Below are 23,934 nucleotides of genomic sequence, written 5' to 3'. Positions count from 1 at the left end.
GGCTACCCCCAAACTGAGCACTTTAAAACAAATACAACATTATTATCTCTCCTGGTCTTTGTGGGTCAGAGATTCACAAGTGACTGTGCTGGGATCTGGACTCCGGGGCACTCATGACGTTTTGCAGGGAAGCTGTCAGCTGCGGCTGCTACATCTGCAGCTTGACGGAGATAGGGGGAGAAGGATCCACTTCCAAGGTGTCCCACTCATGTGCCAGCCAAGTTGGCTCTGGCTGGTGACAAGAGGCCTCAGCTGCTCACCACGTGGCCCCTCCATAGCGCTGAGTGACCTCATGCTGCGGAACTAGTGATCCAAGGGGCGCAAGCTGATGCCACCGGGCCTCAGAAGCCACACACCATCACTTCCATCATATCCCTCCAGGTGCACATGCCAGCCCTAGGTGTGGCGGGATGGTATTACAAGGATAAGCACTCCCAGGAGGTGAGAGACACAGGGACCCGCCACCCCCCAATCCCACCCCCCCTGTGGTGGCTGGCAGTGATAATTTGCCTTCCTGTAACATTTGAATGTGCCATTGACCCGGGAGGGAGAAGCCAGCAGAGTGGCAGGCCCAAGTTTCATATGACAGCAAGAGGGATGCAAGTGAGTGAGCAGGTAACACTACCCCATGGGAGAAGACCCGAGAAAGGCGACTAAGAAGTTCTAGTGTCCTTCCCTGACGAGAACTCCTAGGGCCTCGTAGGGCCTCCTTACACCTGAAGGTGCAAGACTCCACCAGCAGGGCCTTGGCCCTACCTACAAGGCTTAAACTCTGCCACTTGAGTTCAGTTTGCTGAGCTTTTGTCTTCTGGGTTGGAGGCTGGGGAGGTCTTCCTTTGCTTCCCTCTGTAGAGCTTTCAAGGACAAGCTCTCTGCATTCCTGCACGCAGGGAGCTCTGGACACGGCACAACGTACTGCAATCGCCCAGTGATTTCTCCATCTGCCCTCCAGTCAAGGGCATTTGTTGAGTGTCTGCCCACTGTGTGACAAGCCAAGTTGCCCTGTATGGTCATGCAGGCTGTTTACTGCCAAGGGTGCCCGCCTGAGAGAGAACTGGAATCAGCTCATGCTTTATGCACCAAGCTATGTACCCAGGTGCTGGGCTGCATCCTGGAGGAAGGGCACCTTCCCGCAGAGACACTATGCTAAGCTGTGTGCCCATGAGCTGGTTTGCCCAGAGGGTGGGAGTTTTTTCAGTTAGCACAAAGATTCTGTAATGGACCGTGGGCCTGGAACTGACACTTGTTGTAGCTGCTGGGGCTGTGGTGTAATGTGTACAGGCATGCCCTCTGTCCTGGTGAGTCCAGTGTGGAGAGATATGCTATATGTAAACCAGCAGGAATTACCCCAGCTGACTTCAGATTGTGAGCTGTGCTAAGGGAATTATGAGGGTGCTGCTGAGAAAAAATAATGGGGGAGCCTATTCTCATTTGGGTGATTAGGGAAGGCCTCTCCGAGGAGATAGCTTTGAGTGGATTCAGAAATAGAACAATGAGGCTTGGTGAAAAATGAAGAGCTGGGGGTGAAGGTGAGCCATTTAGACAGCTGAAATAGCAAGAGCAAAGGCCCTGAGGTAGGAAAGAGAGCCATGAATTGTGGGAACTGTTAGAAGTATGGAACAGGGTACTGGAGGAAGACAGAATCCTGGCCCCCATTACACTTCTGGTGCCTGGGCTGGGCTGGGAAAACCAGAGTGGGCACTTAGGGATGCCTTTTTGGTTGAATATGAGATTTGGGGCGGGGAGGGTTATGGTTGAGAGTGGGGATGGTTAAATGGGGTGCACATAAACTCGAGGGTAGACCTTTAGTTAGGTTCAAACCAACAAACATTTGTTACTGTGTACCAAGCATTTTAGAGAGAGAGAGAGAGAGAGAGAGAAAGAGAGACAGAGAGGGGTTTCCTCCTTTGTGGGATCCTATAGCTATAGGAACTGAGGTCATGTTGGGAAGTGTGCTCCATGGAGATACCTGCAAGGAGGCAGGGGACAGTGAGAGCCTACAGAGGTGGATGGTGGGGCAGGACTTCTTCAAGGGCTGGTGTAGTGGCAGGATGGGCACGGAGCAGGTTTTCTATGATCCGGCTGATGGGTGAAGGAGGAATTCTGGAGCCTCGGTGGCTTTCTCAGGCTTTTACTGAGCTTTTACATATAGTGCAGCAACCAGGCACAGGGCAGGCTGGGCTACATGGTGGGGTAGAGGGGGCAGGAGACTGCAGGCCTCCAAGCTCCTGGCAAGTCTTCACTCTGGGCTTCTCTGGCGTTCTCTCTCTCCTCTCTCCTGTTATTTCTCCTGCCTCTGCTGCTCCTGGCGAGTATCTCAACACTGCAGTCATGGCCCACAGAAGGAAACACCACAACTAGAACAATGTAACAATATGCAGGTGCCCCATCAGGCAGGGCAATCCCAATGGCAGGAGGGCAGAAAAGCCTGAAAATCATTTACTCTACAGTTGGGATTTCATTAGCAGAGGAAGGATAAGTTAGTCTGGAGCCCCTGGTCTGGAGGGAGTGGCCTGGTAGGGAGTCCTCCTGGTTGGGGGGACCTTTCAGTCTCAGGCCTGAGACTCTCTCAATTATACATGCCTTGGGGGAGAAAAGAAGGTGGGTATGGCTAGGAGCAATGGTCAAGGTCAAATCCCAGACTCCACCCTGCCCTTCCCCCACCCTCACGGACAAACCAGAAGACTGAGTGTGGTGAGGTCCTGGGACTCTCCTAGCCTTCATGTGTGCCTCGGTCTCCTCTTCTGAGTTCTGCTGAGAATGAGGAGGCCTCATGCTGGACAGGGGGAATTCAAGATCCAGGAGATGGGGGAGCTGGCTGTGGCAGTCCAGTATTTGGGGTCAGGTGGCTTTGAGCAGCCAACAAGGCCAAGTCAGTGCAGAAGATGCACTTCCAAGACTCCTCATCCCATAGGGGGAAACTGGGGGAGAGACCACCAAGCCCCTGGTTGGAGTCTGAAGACCAAGGGCCTGCACCTGAGGTCCCTGGGGGTGGGGCCAGCATGGCTGGGACATTCCAGGCTCAGGAACTCCATAGGAAATTTGATTCCAGCTTCTGGTAGTGGGAGGGCCCAGCAAGTAAGTCGTGTGTGTGTGTGTGTGTGTGTGTGTGTGTGTGTGTGTGTGTGTAAAATCATGCACATAAAGTTTGTGAGTGTGTATTTGTAGTCGTGTGTGTGTTAAATCATGCGCATAAAGTTTGTGAGTGTGTATTTGTCTACCTGTGTCCACATACATGTCAGGCTGTACTCTGAGGGTCTCTCATGAAATTGTAGGAGTTTGGGTGCCCCCGAGTCAGCAGTTTCTCCTTGGGCGTCATTGTGCATGTGTGTGAGGCTGTGTGTGTGCAGGTATGGCTGCAAGTGGATATGGGGGTGTGTGTGTGTGTGTGTGTGTGTGAGAGTGTGTGCGCGCGCTTGGGTCCTCTCCTGGATCATGAATTGGGTCTGTGTGGGGAGAGTGTGATCGTGGTTCGGGGCGCTGGCTGGCTGCCGGGTGTGTGTGTAAGGGGAGAAGGCCCCCCCTCTCCTCCCCTGCGCCCGCCCCTGCTCCTCGGCGCGGCTGGCGTGGGGCCTGGGTCCGGCCACCTCTGCCCCTGGCGGGGATCCAGGGGGCTGGCGGTCCCCTCCCCTCCCTGGTCCTCCCGCCTCCCCGCGCGCGCCCGGAGGGGCTCCAGCCTCCCGCGTTCCCGCCCGCGGGCCTCGGGGAGCAGCCCCCCTCCCTCCCTCGGTCCCTCCTCCTTCCCCCTCCCGAGCACGGATTTCGGGCGGGGTGGGAGGAGATTTCTCTGGAGTTTCCATTTCATACCTCGCGGCTAAACTTTCTTTCTGTGTCTCGCCTCCTTGCAGTCTGCAGCTTCTCCTGTCATCGGAAATGCCAGGCCAAGGTAAGGGGCCGGGGGCGCCTGGCCCCGCGGGGGCCGGGGGCCGGGGCGGGCTCGGGGTCCCCAGACGGACTCGGGGGCGCCGGCGGGCGGGGGCGGTGCCCGGGTCACTCCCTCCGCCTCTCTTTGTTTATGCAAAGCTGGGGGGCCGGGAGCGGGCGCAGGTCAAGGTGAAGGCGAGGGCGGGAGGGGCGGGGTGGGGCGCGAGGGGGATCCGGTGGGGGCGCAGCCAGGCCCGGCGGCGCTGGGGGTGACCTGCGGGGCTGAGCTCCGAGAGGGGGGCCTGGGAAGGCATTTCCCTTAGTTCTCAGGGGGCGCGGTGGGGGCGGGGTTGGACCGTGAGGCCGAGGAGGGGGGTACGGTTCAGTCATCCTCGCAGGCGCGCCGCCCTATTTAGCGGACTTTGGTCCACCTTGGGGAGCTCGGGATGGGGCCGCAGCCACGGGGTGGCCAGCGGGGAAGGGGCATGGGTTGGACGTGGGGTGAGGTGGAATAGGCGGTGGAGGTGAGGATCAGGCCGTGCCTGGGAACTTTTGCGCCACCCTCACACTCCCTATTGGCCAGGTCCCTCTTGGGGCCTCAGTTTCCCCACCAGTGTTTCCTGGCTGGTCTTGGTGGAGAAGCAGACTGAGTTCAGAGGACCACAGGGAGGACTGAGCCCCAGGTGGCCAGGCTGGCTGGTCCCCTGCTGCATTTCACATGCCTGGACAGAGGAGTGATGGGTCAACTGGTAGGGGCTTCTCGGAGTCATGAGGGGGAGAGAGGGTGACACCAGGGTGGGTTATGATGGGTTTTGGGGGAAGGAAATTGTCCTCCGGGATGGGGTCAGCTCTCTGGGGGTGGAAATGCCCTGTCTTGCCTTTCATAGGCAGCCGCCCTCTGCACCTTTCCCCCTTACTGCTTAAGTCCTCACTCATCCGTCACCCGGACCTTAGCTGTTCGTGCTTGATCTTTCTGGATGGAGTTTAGTGAATGGAAAGAGGAGGGAGGAGACTTCAAAAAGGAGCAGTGAGCAATTGAGGTGGTATCTGGTGCATCTCTGCTCTGTTTATTAGCTGGATGACCTTGGGTAAGTCTTGTGACATCTCTGAGCCTCCATTTCACCTTGGGGGCATGAGCATTAGAAAGTGTTACTATGAGGATGAGATGGGGTCATGTGTGCTGGGCACGCTGCCTGACACATGGTGGTGGCCTAAAAACCCTTGAATATTGCAGGGGTTAGAGGGAGTGACCCCAGCACAATGGAAACCCCGAGTATTTGGGTTTTGAGAGTATTTTGACTCTCCCAAAACTTAACTGCTAATAGTCTGCTGTTGACCAGAAACCTTATGGATAACACCGTTGATTAACACATAGGTTGTGTGTTACATGTAATGGATTCCTACAATAAGGTTAGAGAAAAGCAAATGTTATTAAGAATACCATAAGGAAGCTACAATGACAGTATTGTGCTCCATTTAGTGATATAAGTTTATGTAATCTGTTTACAAGAAAATCTGAGTATAACTGGATCCCGACAGTTCAAACTTGTGTTGCTCAAGGGTCAGCTGTAATTGATTGTTATCAATTGGTGGTTCCCTGGGCCAAGTGTTACTTTCTGAGGAGAGGGCCAAGTGCCTGCTGATGGAGCAGGCAGTTTTTTGGGGGGAATCCATTTCCTTCTGGGTGACCTTGCATGAACAAAGTACACAGCCTTGTTGGGGTCATCTCCCTGATTTGAGGTTGGAGCTGTCTCCCAGCAGAGGTGTGAAGGGCCTGCCTTGCACTAGTCCTAATTATCCATCCGTTCCCTTCCATTGTCTTCTGCTTTTCCTGGCTCCTCGATCTTTCCTTCTCTAGGTTGGGAGTGAGTTTCTTCTCTCTCCTTGCTCTCTTTACCCAGAACAGAGTTTTAGTTTTAGTTCCAGATTTCTTATACCTCCCTAGTCTATCCCCTTCCTGCACCTGTTACTCTTAATAACAATGAGCATTTGTACAGTGCTTTAGCCCTTAGAAAACCCTTCAATGCTTTATCTGATTTTGTTCTTTTTATTCCATCAGAGCATAAAAAAGGCCGAAAGATTCTATTGTTTCACAGATAAGGAAACGAGGCACCGAAAGGTTGAATGATTTGGCCTGGGTTTCCCAGTGTCATTTCCTAGTGTCCTCTGTTCCGGAGCCTTTGTACTTCCCTCTGATTGATCCTTCTTTTCTACCTGCAGACATTCCTTTATCCTCACCTGCCCGTCCCCTTTCCCTTCCGTGACTTGCAGCATCAGCTATGTTAGAGAGGATGCTGGTAAGGACAATGATGGATCCGGCTAGGGTGACCGGCAGGCCCGGAGAAGCTGAGATGTGTGACAGCAGATGACCCCTTGTTTTACAGCCCTTCCCTGTGTGGAGACAGAGGGATGCCAAAGATGAATTCTAGGGTGAGGTGGGGTCGCATACCCTGCCTGGCAATTTCCGCCTAGGCTGGGGAGCTCAGTGCACACAGGCTGCAGCAATATTCTTGCCTAACCAAGGAGGCCCCCTCTCAAAGGAGAAGGTTGACTGGCAGGGCAGTGGCCAGACAGACAGATTTTTTTTTTTTTAAATAGGATTTTCCTCTATAGAAAATGGGACCCACTGGTAGTGTGAACTCCACCCAGCTGGCAGTTTCTCCCCAAAACCACAGCTCTTACTACCGCCCTGCCTTTTCCTCTTACGTGGAAGGACAGGGAAAGCCCAGAGCACACAGTTGAGCTCTGTGGTCTGGATTTTATAACCCTAACAACTTGGAGGTCCTGTCCTCCATCCCCCTATCTCTAGACAGGATTCATTAAACATGTTTACTGGTTCTTCCCATGTGCCAGCCACTGGGAGACATACAATAAATAGGTCAATACTGCTTGAAAGGAGTAAGCTGGAGTAGTGGGTAGTGAATAGTAAGGCCACAGTAGTGTAGGAACACTTCTCAAAGGAAGTATTTCCTGAGGTGAGACCCGGATGATGTTGCATGATAATCTGAGAGATGGAAAGAACCAGTGAAGTGAGATGAGCTTGTCACCCTTGAAAGAAGGCCACTGACTAGAGAGTAGTAGGTAGGTGAGCTTTTGAGCACTAAGACCTGGTCTGATGTCTACTTTGAGGACACTCTAAACTTTAGCAGGTACTGGGGCAGGAGCAGGGCCAAGAGGCTGCTGATGTTGCCCAGGTGAGAGAGGTGTGACATAGATCATTCTCTGGTAGGGAAGCGGATGAACAGGGACCAGGTCTGGGATGCGTTCTGGGCTAGAGCCCAGAGCCTGGCTGGTGGATTGGATGTTGGGTGTGAGACAGAGAATGGATTCAAGGATGACTCCCAGGTTTTTGGCCAGAATAACTGGGTGCACGTGGTTCCATTTACTGAGATAAATGAAGTGTGTGAGAAACTAGGGAAGAAGTTTCTAGTGAAGATGGTGCCAGGATTTCTTCTTTGCTTCATCTCTTATTTCACAGTTCTTCTCCCACACATTGGAAATTTCTTGCTGATGTTGATGTCCTCCTGTACTCTCAAATTTAGCCCACTCTGGCCATCTTTCTAGCAAGAAGCTGGTTCTAGATGCCTGAACATGCCACTTCCAGACTTTCTGCAGCATATACCCAGGGCTGAGAAGGGTTGTTTTATTTATCCACAGCAATATGATGTAACACATTACTGCCAAATTTAGTAGCTTAAAGCAGCAACAGATCTCATATAGTTTCTGTGGGAGTGGCTTAGCCGGCTGGTTCTGACCTATGGTCTCCCATGGGGGCTGTGGGCACCTGAAGGCTGACTGGGTGTAGAGGAGCGGCTTCCAAGGTGGTTCAATTGTGTGGCTATCACGTGGGGGCTGACTGTCAGCAGAAAGTGCCAGTTTCTTTCCACACAGACTGGCTCCTGCAGAGGGCTGCTTGAGTATCTTCACAACATGGCGGCCGGCTTCCTCAGTGAGGGTGGTTCAAGAAAAGAGCCAGTGGAAGCCATAGTGTCTTTCACAGCCTTGTGTTGGAAGGCAAACACTGTTATTTCTGCAGTATCCTCTTGGTTAAATGGGTTATCCCCATTCTGTGTGGGAGGGTCTATGTAAAGGCAAGAATGCCAAGAGGCAAGAATATATGGGAGCCATCTTAGATGCTAACTACCACAGATGTCTACAGAGAAGCTTACAGAGCATGCAGAGCTGACTGGTTCCTTGGAGGTCATGGAAGTAGTAGGAAGGGCAGAGACAGGAATCAGACATACCTGGGTTTGAACTCTGGGTTGGAGAGAATTAAATGCACGCTGGCATCTGGTAGGCACCTTTCTCTTTTTCCTGGAACCATAGGCACACTGGAAAGGGCCCCAGATATTCTGTGCTCAGTTATTTTCCCCTTGGACCTGCTTGAGAGAAATGTTCAGTGCCGGTAGAGGAAGGGCCTCTGTGCCCATCTCATAGTAGATGTCAAATACATGTTTATTGCACAAAGGAGGGTTGAGAGACCTGGGCTTTCTGCTTCTAGAATAGTAGTTGGCTCACAGTAGGGGTTCCAGTGTAGGGGTAACAGTAGAATAAAGGAATGTTGAGATAAAAGAGGTTCTTATCTAGGGAAGATGGTGGAGGGGGCAGGGGAAGATGAGAGCAGGAATTAAGGATCAGCAAAATCACCTTTTAATTGCTCTCTGAAAAGGTCTCCTACCTCTTGAAACAGATAATACTCCAAATAATAGTTATAGTCATTTCCATTCCTAGCTGGGGCAAGAAAATGTATGCCATCAGGTACACCGATTACCCAGGTGGTATATACTCTATTGTGCCAGGATTTAGAACATTTTCAGCACCCTCAGAAGCATCCCTTATACTCTTCTTCAAGTCATTATATCCTGAAGATAATGCCTGTTCTTTCTTGTACCTTCCCAGAATAGTTTTGCTTGTTTTTGAACTTCATATAAATTGAATGGTATAGAATGTTTGCTTTTGCACCTTACTTATTTCACTCAACATTAGGTCTGGGAGGCTCATCTGTGTTCTTGTGGGTTGCAGTGGTTCATTCTTTTTTATTGCTATGTTATATTCCAGTGTAAGTATCAGCCTTTTTTTTTTTTAAAGATTTATTTATTTATTTATACAAGCACTAGGTACAGTCAGAAGCGCGGGAGGGTGAGAGAATTCACTGGCGCCAGAGCGGGGAGCAGAGCAGGCAGAAGGACCGAAGTACACTGCTGAGGGGAGCAGCGGGCGGCAGGAGGGGTCTGCCCGCCATGCGGGACCCTCCTCTGGTGGCCGGGGAGCAGCTGGGGATCGAACCAGTGCTGCAGAGGCTGTGGGCACCTTTACAACCCAGTGCTCAAACGCTGCACCACCGTGGAGGCCCAGTCAGCCAGTTTGTTTATACGTTCCACTGTTGATTTGGGCTGTGTCCAGGCATCCTGTGCCCAGATCTTTGCCCCTGGGACCTGCTTGAGAGAAAATGCTCAGAGCTGGTAGAAGAGGGGCTGAGGGCTGTGCATAATTCATTCATAGACCTGCTAAGAATGTTTAATCACCTGTATTCACAGAGAACTTGATAATTTACAAAGTGTTTTCACTCATCTGAGGGGGGGTATGACTCTTGGGAGCACCATGTTATAGATCTTAAATTGAGGCCCAGGGAGGGTAACCAGCTTGGCTAAGGGCATCTTGGCACAGTTCTGGGAGAAATGTGTGGAGAGAATGTTGGGGGTGGGGTGGGGGAGATAGACAGACAGACAGAACACGCTGGATCTGAGTGCTGGAAACTCACCATAGGTCTGGAAATCCCACTCTCCAGCCCTCCCCCTAAATCTCTTGAAGGAAGCAAATTCTAAGCCTCCCTTAGTCCCCACCCTTATCTGTCCTTATCTGTCTTCAATTGTTTCTCTCCTGTTGAGGATTTAAAATGAAGGGGCCAGGATTTGTCGAGTTTATTTTCGCACTTGTGTACACGGGCACATTTTCTTGTTTGGCTTTTCTCCTTTATTCTCTGGTAGGTGATTCCACCACCTCCATGCACATTTTATTTCTGCATGTTTCTGTTTATTATTTTTAAGGAAACAACTTCAGACTAGTGGGTTAATGGAAAAGATAATATGGAGTTCCTGTGTAGCCCACTCTTTCCCCTAATCCCCAGATACATTTTTGAGAAATCCTTTCCTCACTCCTGATTTGCCTCTTGTTTTGAAATAGCAGTCCCAGCTGACAAGAGCGGCTCCCTCCAGCTAAATGAGAGGACCTGGCAGCTGCTGGGTGGGCAGATTGCCCACCGCCCCGTCTCTGGGCAGCCCCTTCTCATCTCCTGTCCTCTCCAAGTCTCTCCTACCCTCTTGCCTTGGCACCCTCTCTCCAGCACCAGCTGGATAGAGGGAGGAGGAGGCTACAGCAATGATTTGGTCTCCTCCCCTGTATGAAAGGGGTTTAAATCCCATCCTTTAAGTTTGAAAGGAAAGGAAATCCCATAATTAACCCCCACCTTTCAGCCAGAGTACACATCACCTTTGCTGCTGTCGCATAAACACACCTGCAGCTTGTCTTCATTGTTTGGTGCGGCCATGTTGTGTTGGTAGCTTGTTGCTACCATGAGTTAACTGGGTTGGAGGACGCTTATGGCCCCAGGAAACATTGCACTGTGTCCAGTGGGGGTTTTTAAGCTTTTTGGCTTAAGTGAGTGTACATCCTGATGGGATTAATAATTTGCTATGTGACCTCAGGCAAGTTGCCTCTCTGAGCCCCACTTTACTACATCTGTAGCATGACAGAGTAGGACCCACCTTGTCTTGTGATAGCTGAGGAGGGTAACCCAACTCAGATGCCATGCTGAAAATTAAGTGGTCAAAAGTTGCTAATTACTGTTTTTTTATTTCCTCTGCCTTCTAACTCAAAAATGTGGAGAGAATCCAAGAACAAAGTTTGTTGAGGGTGTGGAGACGAGCCACTTAAATGTGTTATGCTTCTCTCTCTGCTAATGAAGAGGGAGGAAATGTTGCTGGGCATATAATGTATCTTTTACTTACTTTGTTGTTCTGGATACCTGAGGTAATTAGCAGAGATTGGAGACCTTCCTGTACCTTGTCTGTGGTTTAAAAATGCTGGCTAATTTGTTTAGGGCATGACCTGGGCATTCGGATTTTTAGAAAGTGGTAACTAGCTGTGGGAGTGTAAAATGGTACAACCACTTCAGAAAACAGTTTGAAGGTTAAATATATATTTGCCATATGACCCAGCAATTCCACCCTCAAGATGTTTACCCAAGACAAATGAAAACTTGTCCACAAAACACTTGTACATAAATATTGGTAGCAGTGCTACTCACAGTTAACACCAAATGAAAACTCCCAAACACTCAGTAACAGGTGAGTGGATACACAAGTTGCTATCCATGCGTCTAGTGGAATACTAAGTAGTATGGGCACAGCCCTGAGGGTGAATCTCACAAAACATTGTGCTGAGTGAAGGAACCCCGATATGAGAGTAATTACTGGATGATTCCATTTTTATGAAATTATAAAACAGGCAAAGCTCTTGTGACAAAAAGCAGATTAGTAGTTTTGGAAACTGGGAGTGGTGGGAAGATGATGGCAAAGGGCTGTGAATAAACTATTTTGGGGTAATAGGGATGTCCTATATGTTGGTTGTGGTGGTGGTCATTGTCGGGGCAGGAAGGCACTGTGCAGGTTCTTCATGATCCGAGCAGACAGGCGGGTAAAGGAGAAGTCCTGGAGCCCTTGGTGGCTTTCACAGGCTTTTATTGAGCTTTACATGTAGTGTGGCAAACAGGTACACAGCAGGTAGGGGTGCCTGGGGGCCAGGAGGCCAATAGGCCTCCAAGCCCCTGGCAAGTCTTCACACTGGGCTTCTTTCTCTCTCCTGGCTTTCTTTCTCCCCTTCTGTCTCCGGGCCTCTCTTCTGCTTCAGCTTCTCTTGGCGTCTATGTCAATACACCTCCCATGGCCCACAGAAGTAAACAAGACAGCTTACAACAGTGTAACAACTGCAGGTGCCCCATCAGGCAGGGCAATCCAAATGGTGGGAGGGCAGAAAAGCCTGAAAACCGTTTACCCTGCAGTCATCCATATATACACATTTGTCAAAATCATTGGACTATATTCTTTAAAGGGATGCAATTTTTTTGGTATGTAAATTATATCTCAATAAAGTTCATTTATTTTTAAAATATTCTTTTATTTATGCATATAAGGACTGGGGCACAGGCCAGAGGTACGGAGGGTGAGAGGATTCACCAGAGACAGAGTGGGGAATAGAACAGGTGGACTGAGAACTGACTGAAATACACTGCTGAGGGGAGCAGCTGGCGAGACAGGAGAAGGTCTGCTGTGCCATGTGGGTCATCTCCCTGGCTGGGGATCGAACTCGTGCTGCAGTGGCTGTGGATAGCTTCACATGGCTGCATCTTAAACCCTGGTGGCAGAAGGGAGGCCCCTCAATAAAGCTGATGGAAATAAAAGCTTGCCAGGAGGCTCCTTTGCAACCACATTTGAGAGGTACTGGACTGTGGCCTCTGAAGTCCCATCTCTGTCCTTCTGCCTTGCTCAGCTTCAAGTATAGTGCTGTGTGCTTAGTAGTGCTTTCTGGGTGTCTCAACATTTTTTTTTTTTTTTAAAACACTATTTTTTTAAAGATTTATTTATTTATGCATACAAGAACTGGGGTACAGGCCAGAGGTATGGGGAGTGAGAGGACTCACCAGAGACAGAGTGGGGAACAGAACAGGCAGATCTGAAATATACTGCTGAGGGGAGCAGCAGGCGAGACAGGAGAGGTCTGCTGTGCCATGTGGGTAGCTCCCTGGCCAGAGATTGAACTCGTGTTCAGTGCCTGCGGATAGCTTCATAGGTTGCATCTTAACCCCTTGAGCCACCAGGGAGGCCCTAAAATAACCGCTTTAATGAGACAATTCATATACTGTGATATGATATATGATAATTCATATACTGTGCTGTTCATTTAAAGTGTACAGTTAGTGAGTTTTTCTTTATTTGGTGTTGTGTGACTATCACGATAGTCGCTATTAAAAATTTTTACATTTTTATCACTTCAAAAAGAAATTCCATACATGTTGGTGATCACTCTTTTTAAACCCTCTGTCCCCACTCCAAGCCCAGACTCAACCCTCAGCAATTACTCATCTACTTTCTGTCTCTACTGTTTTCCCTATTTGGGACATGGGGATTTCATATGCACAGGCTAGTAGAATGGATAGTTTTTATGATTTGCTTTTTCCCATAGCATAATTTTTCAAGGCAGATCCCTTCGAGGGCCACCTGCTGTTCCATTGTCTGAGTATATCGTATTTTGTTTATCCATTGATTCATCAGTTGTTGGACACTTGGTTTGTTCCCACCTTTTGGTTATATTATGAATCATGCTGCCGTGAAATTTAGGCACAAGTTTTGTGTGGACGTGTTTTCACTGCTCTTGGGGACACAGCCTGGAGTGGATTTGCAGGATCATGTCGTAACTCAAGGTTAACTTTTTGAGGAATTGCTAAATTGTTTTGTAGTGTAATTTATATTAGTTTTCTTCATCTGCCCTAACAACATACCACAAGTTCGATGACTTGAAATAACAGAAATTTGTCTTGTAGTTCTAGAGACCAGAAGTTCAAAATCAAGGTGTTGGGAGGACCATTTTCTGAAAACTGTAGGGAAATTCTTCCTTGCCTTTTCCTAGCTTCTGTGGTTTGCTGGCAACCTTTGGGTATTTTTTGACATACAGATGTATCACTTTATTCCCCAGTCTTCATGTGACATTTTCCCTGTTTATATATCAGCTTCCCTAGGTGTCTGACTCTGTGTTCAAATGTTTGTAAGGACACTAGTCATACTGATTAAGAGACCCACTGCTCAGGGTCTTTTTCATTTGATTATCTCTGTAGAGACTCTGGTTCCAATGAGGTCACATTCTGAGGTACTGTGAATTGGGACTTAAACACATGTTTTGGGGGGACACAATTTGACCCATAACAGCTTCACCATTTTACATTCTCACCAGCAATGTATGAAGGTTCTGATTTCTCCATTTCCTCCTCATTATCTAACTTTGTGATTATAGCCATGTGGGTGGATATGAAATGGTATCTCATTTCAGTTAGATTTCCTTGATGACTGATGATGCTGAATTATTTTTCATGTTTTTATTGGTCATTGTGTATCTTCTTTGGAGAAATGTCTTTCTAGATTTTTTTTTAAAGATTTATTTATGCATACAAATTGCTGGGATGTAGGCCAGAGGTGTAGGGGGGGTGAGAATATTCACCAGACTGGGAGCATAACAGGTGGATCCACTGAAATACACTGCTGAGGGGAGCAGTGGGCGAGACGGGAGCGGTCTGCCGCGCCATGTGGGTATTTCCCTGGCTGGGGATAAAACTCATGTCCCAGTGGCTGGAGATAGGTTGATAGCACTGAGTCTTTAACCCCTGCACCTCCAGGGAGGTCCTCTTTGATGCTATTTTGAATGGAATTGTTTTCTTAATTTGATTTTTAGATTCTTAATTGCCAGTTTATAGGAATACAGTGTTACTGGTCTTATGTGTCAATGGTTTATCCTGCAGCTTTGATGAACTCATTTATTGGTTCTGATAGTAGGTTTTTAAAATGGATTCCTTGCAGTTTCTGTATACAGGATCATGTCATTGTTAATAGAGACCATTCTACTTCTTTCCAACCTGGATACCTTTTCTTTCTTTCCTTTTTGTTCCCTTCCTTTCCCCTCCTCCTCCCTGTTATTTCATTTTTGCCTAATTGTCCTGGCTAGAATCACCAGCTGACAGTTCAACTGCCAGTTGACTAAAAGTGGCAAGAGCAGAAGTCCTTATCTTGTTCTTGATCTTCGGGCAAAGCATGTAGTCTTTCACCAATAAGTGGTTTTTTCATAGATGCCTTTTGTCAGGTTTAGGACCTTTCCTTCCATTTCTGGTTTGAGTGTTTGTTAAATCATGAAATGATGCTAGATCTTGCCATTTGTTTTTCTGCATGTATTGAGATGATATATATTGTATGTGTGTGTGTGTGTGTGTGTGTGGTCTGTTTTTATTCAGTTGATATGGTATATTATATTGGTTGATTTTCAAATCTTAACCTGCATCCTGGGATAGAACCCATTTGGTCATGGTGTTATTCTTATTATATATTACTGGTTCTGTTTCTAGTATTTCTGTTGAGAATTTTTTCATTTCTAGTCATAAGAAAGATTGGTCTTTTCTTTTTCTTCTTAGGACTCTGATTTTGCTACCAAGGTAACATTGGTCTCATTCAATGAGTTGGGAAGTGTCCACTGCTCTCCATTGTTTGGAAGAATTTTTGAAGAATTGATAATTGATTCTTTTTTAAATGTTTGATAGAATTTACACATAGCCACCTGGGCCTGGGATTTTCTTTGTGGGTAGTTTTTTGAGTGCTAGTTCAACCTCTCTGTGACAGGCCTACTCAGATTTTCTATTTCTTTTTGAATCAGTTTTGCTAAGTTGTGTCTTTCTAGGAATTTGTCTATTTCATCTTAGCGATGTAATTTATTGGCATATAATTATTCATAATTTCCTTCATAATACTTTTTATTTCTTTAAGGTTGGTAGTAATGTTCCTTCTTTAATTTCTGATTTCAGTTATTTGAGGTCTGCTCTTTTTTTTCTTGGTCAGGCTAGCTAAAAGCTTGTCACCTTTGCTGACCTTTTCAAAGAATCTGCTTTCTTTTTCTCTTACAGGAGTTTTCATTGTAATTGCCTTTGTTTATAGTTACTATTTTGAGTGACCTCTGCAGGGTGGCGACGTGACGCTCATCTCATTGACTCCTTGAAAAACCACACATAAAGCAAATGTAATTGGCCACGTTGACAGATGAGACAGTGGAGGTGGGACACTGTGTACTTGATGTGCTGCTCTCAAGGCAATGAACTTGGGGTTTTAGCTCCAGTTTGAATGTCTGACTCCAAAGCCTGATGGCTTTTCATTATAGCAGGGAATGTCCCCTGACCATTTCCAGCCACTGGTCTCTTTGACTGAGGCTCATTTTCTGATTTCTAAGAGGAAGAGCCATGGGTGGTGGTTCCTTCCCACCTCCGGTTAGTGGACCTCAGCCTGACCTGGTACACCTGCTCAGCCTATTTCCGCCACCCTCAACTTTGGTGCATCTCAGAGATCTGCATTATTAGCTAGCAACCTCAGTGATTGTGATCCTGGGGTCTCCTGACAAGCACCCCAGTAACCTCGTTTGCCCCTGAAAACTTTTTTCAGCTCCAAGTGACTGGTCCCTCTGGCCTGTGTTCTGCTTCCTCTGGGGTGGTTGTCAAGGATGAGAAAGGTCTTCTCTTCTGTGTTTTACGTAAATTTGGCTATGAACCTCCCCCCTTCCAATACCTTCTTAATGTTCTCTCTGTGGTAATAGAGTGTAGGACCTTCAGGGGTTAATGAGGAGCCTTGGAGTATGTAATAAGCAGTATGTTAGTGTGTGTGTGTGCGCGCACACACACACACACAAACACGCGCGCGCACATGCAGTCTCTCTCTCCCCATTGGCAGGGAAGGGGTGAGGCCAGGGGAGAAAGTGACACTGAGCTGTGACTGGTTTCTCATTTTCCTGGAATGTAGCTCCCAAAAGGTCTCATATTTTTCAGCATTTCTGACTCTGGGACTGTGTAAACATCACATGGGGGTTGCTGCATTTGAGAGAACTGAGGAGTTAGCAGGGGAGAGGGTGGGAACCCAGAGCAGAGAGAGATGGCAAGTGAGGGATGAAGAATGGGAATGAGTGAGGGAGAAAGGAGAGGGGGCCTGGGTCCCCTTGAGCCAGAGCACATGGTCGAATGTGCAGGAAGGAACAAAGGCCAGAGGCTTTCTACTAAGTACGAGGGATCTGGTGAGGGCTGGGGTCCAGCTAGCAAGGCAGAGGGGCCCTTGGTGATTAGGAGCCCCGCCAGTAGCTTGGAGGGGAGGGGTGACTCCTAGAAACCTGGCCCAAGTCAGCTTCCTGGGCTGCTTCTGGCTTTGAGCTTGGTGTGTGTGCAGTGCACGCTGGGGCTGGCTCAGTGGGGCAGCTTGGGGGAGGGGGCTTCCCTCTCCTGGATGAGGCTGGTCTGGCGGTTGAGGCCACAGCCCTTGCCTCCTGGGGCCCCGAGATCCAGTCTTTTTCTCTTGGCTCTCCCTGGGGGCTAAGGCCCAGCCTTAACCTTGTGAGCTGTGCAGGTCAGTGACCTAAAATTGTTGGCTGTCCTGAAGGGGGTGTGGTGGAGTTGGGGTCCCTCCAGCCTTTGGCTCTGGGGCTTTTGACTCTGTCATTTATGTGACCTGCATTTTATCAGACAAGCCACTCAGCCTCTGAAATCTGGTTTCCTTGCTGGTATGAATAGGATGACATTGATAGCAGCCGACCTTGCAAGGTTGGTGTGAGGATTAGGAAAAAATGTAGGTAAAATCCTGCTCGGCACAAGATAGGCTCTTTCTCAATAGATGAAAACTCTTATTCTGTTATTCTAAGATCCAGTGATAACAAACAGCTGATTGTCCCAGAAATCCACTAGTCAGGGCCTGGCCACCTCCATAGGCGTGACCATACCTCCCCCATTCCCCGCCCCATTGATTCCCCCACCTTTGGTCACCTTCCAGCCCCATGCCCTCCTCCCTGCCCTTGACCGCTCTGAGAATCCTGGCCTCTGACTGATGAATGACTTGGCCAGTTGCCCCCCATGGCTGGCAGGCAGTGGGGGGCCATCAAAAGAAGGGTATGTGTGTATCTTGGGGTAGGTACAATGAAGCACAAATTGAGTCACAGATTAAACCCCTGGCCTGTTTCTGCCTGCTGGGCTGGGGCACTCAAGTGAGGGTGTCCAGAGGTGTCTAGATTCAGCTTGGGTTTTGTTCAAGGAAGCAGGGACGGAAGGTCACTCCTGGGTCATAGGTGATTGGAGGAGCAGCAGAAAGGCTCCAGTGCTCTCTCCTGCACTTGGAAAATCACACTGGCTTGAATCCACCATTAGTGCCCAGCTTATAAAGATCCTCTGTCCTTGCACAGATGGGCTCCATTTAACCTAATCCTCACAACAACACGGAAAGGTAGACATTAATATAATCCCTTAGGGCACAGAGGAGGAAACAGGCTGAGACAGTTGAGCAGTATGCTCACTGCCAAGAAGTTGGTGACTGGGGGATTGAACCCAGACTCAGGGAAGAACCCCCAGGTAGCTTGGTGAGAACTCTGACCCCCTGTCTAACATACTCACCATTATTGTTATTTGACAAGTTGCTTAGCCTCCTTGTGACTTGGACTCCTGATCTAGCCCTGCCCCATATTATTGTGAGAATTTGTTGAGTGAGTCCTTATAGAGTGCTTAGAGCAATAGAAAAATAACAATTATTGTTAGCATTATTCAATGAATGGGGAATCCTAGTCAGAGGCCACAGGGCAGGATGGATGTAAGAAATTATTATGTAAGAATTATTGAACTTGCTTGAACCTCCAGGGAAACCATTAGCAGGCTCCCCACTGGATTGGACTATCTTGTGAAATGGCGAGCTCTCAGCAGCTGTCTTGTGTTGTGAGGAAGGAGCTGGGAGTGGGGACAAAGTCTCTTGTTCTAAGATTTGGGAGCTCGGGGTCAGAGTTGGATTGGTCTCCTGCCTCTGCTGCTAATAGCTGAGTTTCTTTGGACCATTTTCTAAAATGCCTGGATTCTCATCTATGAACTGGAGTCATAAAGACCTTCCTGCAGGACTGTGGTGGGTATTAAATTACTGAGATATGTAGGGAGAGTGTTTTTCAGCTCCTGGTTCACAGTGGCCAGTGACCTGTGACAGCTGTGGCTGTGGTGGCGGCATGGTGTTCTGGCGTTCTCCGGGTGATGACCCCACCAGAGCTGGAATACAGGGGTGTCTCCTTATCCTCGGCCACTGTGTGCTAGACCCCCAAGCACCTCCCTCGTGTTGGAACCCCTCTCCTTAATTCTTTAACTGTTCTCTGGTTTTCATTCTGACTCTTAGTCTGTGTCTTCTTTGGGACCCACTCCCAATTTTTAAAAATTTTGAAGTGATTTAGATTCACAGAAAGTTCACATAGACTCTGTTCCACTTCCCCTGACACAGCACCACAGCACAAGTGATGGAAACCAGCAAATGAACACGGATCCGAGGCTGTTGACAGCTCTACAGGTCTTACTGGAATCATGCTGGTTCCTGCACTGCTGTCCCCTTTGGATCCAGGTTCTGGCTCCGGATCCCTCGTTGCATTTAATCGTCACATCATCTTAGTCTCTTCCAAGCTGGACCAGTTCTCAGTCTTTCTTTCATGACTTTGGTACTTGTGATGAGTACCGGCCAGTTCTTTTGTAGGCTGTTCCTCAGTTTGGGTTTATTGGATTTTTTATTTCCATCATCCTTTGACATTTATTGGTGAAATTCTAGAAAGAACTGTCTTTTTCCCTCATTTGTTTGTTTTTTCAGTTATTTTACTTACGTCAATATACACTCTGGATAAGCACTTCCTTTTACATTCTCTAAATTCTTACTTTGTTGAGAAGAAACACTTCAAATTTATTTATTTTTGGTAAGTTTTTTATTTTTATTTATTTATTTGGATATCACTATTAATCAAGACTGGCTAATATTTTTTTCCCCTGGAGTCCCAGATGCCTGCATCCACTTGCCCTTCCCATTGGATATTCACTTTAATGTTATTTTCTAGGTTAATGTTCCTCAATGTTATCATTAAATTTCTTGGATCAAATTGACCTGGGTATGGCCGTTGGGGTTCCTTTAAGTTGGCAGGACCCACAGCTTTATATGTATATAAATTATTTAAGTCATTGGCTCCCACGACTGTGGGGGTGGGTAAGTCTGATATCTGGCAGAGACAAACTAGAAACTCAGGGAGGGATTGATGCTGCAATCTTGAGGTAAGATTTCTTCCTTTCCAGGTAGCCTCAGTGTTTGCTCTTCAGGCCTTCAGCTGATTGGGCAGGGCTCACCCATATTAGTAAATGTTCTCCTTCACTTAAGGTCAACTGATTGTAGATACCAGCCACATCTACAGAACACCTTCTCACAGCACCTGGATTCATGTATGATTAAGTCACTGGGCACTGCAGCCTAGTCAGTTGACATGGAACATTAATCATCACTTTCATTCTATAGAAACATGAAAGTCATTTAGCTTGGCTTTCCCTAGGTTGGTAGAAGGAGAAAACAGGGTCGCATCTGGCTGACTTGAGATGGAGATGCACAATTCTGGTCTACCCCTCTTCAGTTTCCAGATTTGACCTTTGACTTCTTGCCCTCTAAGAGCTTGGGCAAACCTCTCATTGTTCTCTCAGTTTACAGATGGGAAGGGGATAAGAAGAGGGCTTTTACATACTTGCCTTGGCATTTAATGCCCCCTCCACAGGGCTTGGCTTCAGTACCTACCCAGACTTCTGGGGACACACCTGGGGTGCCCATCCTTCCTGGGAGAGGTCAGATGTTCTTGGTAGCTGCCTTCCTCCCTCTGAGCTGATGAGCTTGAATAAGGGTAATCAGAGACCAAAGTGGGTTAATTACGGAGCCCAGGCAGGAATTGTGGCTATGGTATATGTGTGCACGTGCATCTTTTGTGTACCTGTGTGTGTGTATGTGTGTGTGTATGCAGTATTCTGAGGTTGGTGGTGCAGGGAAAGCTTCTGGAATTTGAACCAACAAGGGGACCACAGTTGCTGAGTAAGGCTGTCTGTTGGGCAGAGTTTAGTGAGGTTCTGTAGGCTACTGGGGTGAGAAGCCTCTGACTGCCCCTGAATTGGAGAAGGGCATGTGGAAACTAGGGAGAAAGGGGCTTTTATGCAAGAGGAAAACCCTAAATATGTCCCCAAAGCTCTCCCCTGCTCATGGGGTCTAGCACACCTCCTGCCTCGCCGTGGCACTGTCTTTCCTTCCGGGAGGGAAACAGCCATAATCACTATGGGTTTTCTTGGTCTTGGTCTTTTCACCTAGGAGAAAACAGGTTGATACTTCACTGGTGCTGTTAAGTTTTGAAGCGGTTCCTTCTGGTGGTGGTGGGGGCAGTGAGGAACACCAGGGAACTGAAGGAGCAGCCAGCACCCCTCCACTGCCACCTCAAGAATAGTAATGTTTGGGAGGGCTGAGCCTGCCTGCACTACCTGGGATGTGTCTGTAGGGGGCAGGATGGTGAACTGAGCTGCTGGGAACCTGGAAGGAAAATCCTGGAGTCTAGCCTACCTTGCAGGGGCCTGGGGAGAAACAGCACAGTTCAGCTGTGCCCCCTATGACCACATCGGCTCTCAGGCCACTTCTGCACACACTGGCCCAGCCTCTGGGGTGGTGATGAGGTCAGGAGACAATACAGTATCGGCGAGCGTCCTTGGGTAGTGAACTTGACCGGTGCCAGCCTTGGTTTCTGCAGCTATAATTTGGGCATAGTGAAGATAACATTGAGCTGTGAAGAGTTTGGGAAACAGTGCGTATTGTGGGGGTCTGGGGCCATGAGTGGGGCAGCAAAACTGGCGCTCCTCCCACCCCCACTGACTGGATGAGTTAGTGGAGGGGCTGGTGGCCTCTCCAGGAGCCCTGCGCAGGGGTGGGAGAGGGGTGCTGCAGTGGTGGTCCTCTGCAGAGTCCTCTACTGCTCCCTGGCAGCTGCTCCTCCTGCTCTCCTCCCGTTCCCCCTCCTCTCTACCGCCCCTCACGTGAGGATGATAAACTCTCTGCCAGCTCCAAATAGGGCCTGACCTCAACGGCGAGGCATCTCCCCTTGCCCCCCACCCTGGCGGCATTCCTGGAGAGGATGCGTTTGGACTGCTGCCACTCACCCCCTCTGACCTCCCCGGCTCCCAGCCACCCCTTGGCCTGCCAGCTGCTGCCCACCCTGCCATGCAGCCCACCCTGCGGCTTTCTTCTGTCCAGTCTCATCAGAGCCTGAATGCCAGAGGGACCAGCTATGGACCTCAGATGGGTAGTTAATAATAATGATGGTAATAATAACAGTGGTTGCCTTTTATGCAGCACATGGCGCCCTGGGTCCCATGCTGAGCACTCTGCATGGGTCAGGTCTCTGAATCCTCGAAATAACCCCATGGGGAGTTGCTATTATTTTTCTTCCAGTTTTAGCAGGGACCGGGGAGGGTCAGGTAGGGGGAAACTTAGGCTCAGAGAGGTGGAGCTGCTTGCCCTGCCTGTCACAGCTGTGGGTGGAGTCAGAGCCTGATGCTTTTGATGTTCCAGCAGCTCCCCCCTCAGCAGCACTGGACTCCAGTCTGCCTGGTCTCAGCACCCCAAGTCCCCAGAGATTTAAGAGTGGGAGGCAAGAGTTGCTTGGGGCCTGAGCCTCCCTGCAGCATCTCAGTTGTCAGGGGAGGTGGGTGGGGATCTCCTGGGTGCTGAGAGTTTGTGGAGGGAAGGTTTGTGTTCCTCAGTGTGCTAGAGGATCAAGTGAGGAACCCAGGGTGGGGGCGGGGGGCGGGGGTTGCAGGTAGCCCTTTCCCGGGAACTCCTTCACCTGTTTGTCTCTAGGGTGGTCTTGGATGGACAATGAAGGATTCCTTTATTAGCGATCCCCATGTGAACCTCCCATTTTGAGAAATTGCACCATTTTTCCACTTTCATTAAACACATTTTGGCTGCCACCGTTCGTTCGGACTTCCGAGAGGCAGGGGATAACCTGTATTCCCAGACTCGCTGGTAGAATTCCCGCCCAAAGCTCAGGAGTGCAGTGTTTGGAAATTGGGACCAGCGCTCACAGGCTTCCCGTCCTGTCTCCCAGTTCCCCGGGCGGCCTGGCCTCCTGACGTGATGCAGCCGGCCCCTTTCTGCCAGTTTCTGTCCAGGCGCCCAAGTCCACTGTGTGGCCTGGGTCCTGCCTTCCTGTCCTTCCTGCCTTCCCTTGGGTCACGGCGCTCCTGGTCTCCTTCCCCACTCTGGTCTGTGCAGTTGCCTCCTGGACCTCGGGCCCTCGGGGCTGTTGCCTGCCTGTCTGGGAGGGTCAGTCAGCCTGGGTGTCAGATGAATGTGGGTTCAGGTCCTGATTCGTGCTTCTGTGCCACAGTTCCCCCACCTGTAAAACGGGCACGAGAATGCCTCCATCCGAGGGTTTCCAAGGATGGAGGACCCGGATGTGGGATTGTGCCAGTTTCCCTGTGGGGGACCAGGGCCTGCTGCTTCCCCCACTGCCGTCTTTCCCACCTCGCATAGCCATCGACACCCGCTTGCACTATGACTGCATTTTTTAAAAAATGACTTGCTTTTTAAAAAAAAAAAATTTACTCATTCTGAGTGATAGAATTTATGGACTTAATCTGTAATTATTTTAAATTCTATGCAAATATTAACATGGCTGACCTGTGTTTCCAACTGAGATCATCTTGAATACTACTACACTTTTGGAAGCACCGATTAGGCTATCATCAGACAAACTTCTCCCCCCCGTTAGATATTTTTTTATGAATCCTTTATTACGGGAGAGTTAAAACACAGAAGGAGCAAGACTGGTATAATGCCCCTCTTTGTACCCAGAGCTCCCCATGGTCAGCTTCGTGCTGTTGTTTTATTTGCCCCACCCCCTCCTTTTTTTTGCAGTGTTTTTAAAGCAAATCCCAGACATTATATCATTTCAGTAATATCTTGCATTATGTAAATGCAAGTATAATGTAAATACTTCAGTATGTGTCATTGACAGATAAGGACTTTTTATTTTAACACTACCATAATAGTATTATCACAGTCAGCGCAATTAATACTTTCTTAAGAGCAGGTCTTACTAAGGCTGTGCTCATTTTTCTCTCATTATCTCAGAGTGTTGTTTCGGTGGTTCTGAGTCAGGCAGATGCACTTGGACACTGGGCTGGGACTGCGTCTCTTATTCTGGGGTAACGTTGCCTGTCTTCTCACCTTCAGCTGATGACCCATGATCACTTCATCTGGTGGGTGCCTATTTCTGATGGGCACCCTCCCCTCTTTACTCACATTGCTCCCTCCAGGTGGCCATCTGGGGTCCCTCTCCAGCTGGAGCCCAAAGTTCCTTCTGCTCTCAGCTTCCCCTCTGGCTGTGGCTAGTGCTTTCCCCAGGAAGGAGGTGGGGGGCGGGTGC

At 48.9% G+C, this 23,934-nt stretch overlaps 1 protein-coding gene across 2 annotated transcripts in view; it reads left to right on the top strand.

The window, feature by feature from the left end:
• Positions 1–23,934, top strand: part of TNS1 (tensin 1) — a gene marked incomplete at its 5' end in the record, with an annotated part of 217,855 nt that overhangs the window by 49,386 nt on the left and 144,535 nt on the right. For both annotated transcript variants that reach the window (XM_084241657.1, XM_084241658.1), the window contains one exon: positions 3,849–3,886. In XM_084241657.1, the coding sequence (XP_084097783.1) occupies positions 3,849–3,886 (38 nt within the window). The remainder of the gene's footprint in view (positions 1–3,848; positions 3,887–23,934) is intronic.

The sequence above is a fragment of the Talpa europaea genome (genome assembly GCF_964194135.1).
Source record: "Talpa europaea genome assembly, chromosome: 1".
NCBI lineage: Eukaryota > Metazoa > Chordata > Mammalia > Eulipotyphla > Talpidae > Talpa > Talpa europaea.
The sequence above is the reverse complement of the archived record's forward strand: the minus strand, read 5'-3'. Positions and strand labels throughout refer to the sequence as shown.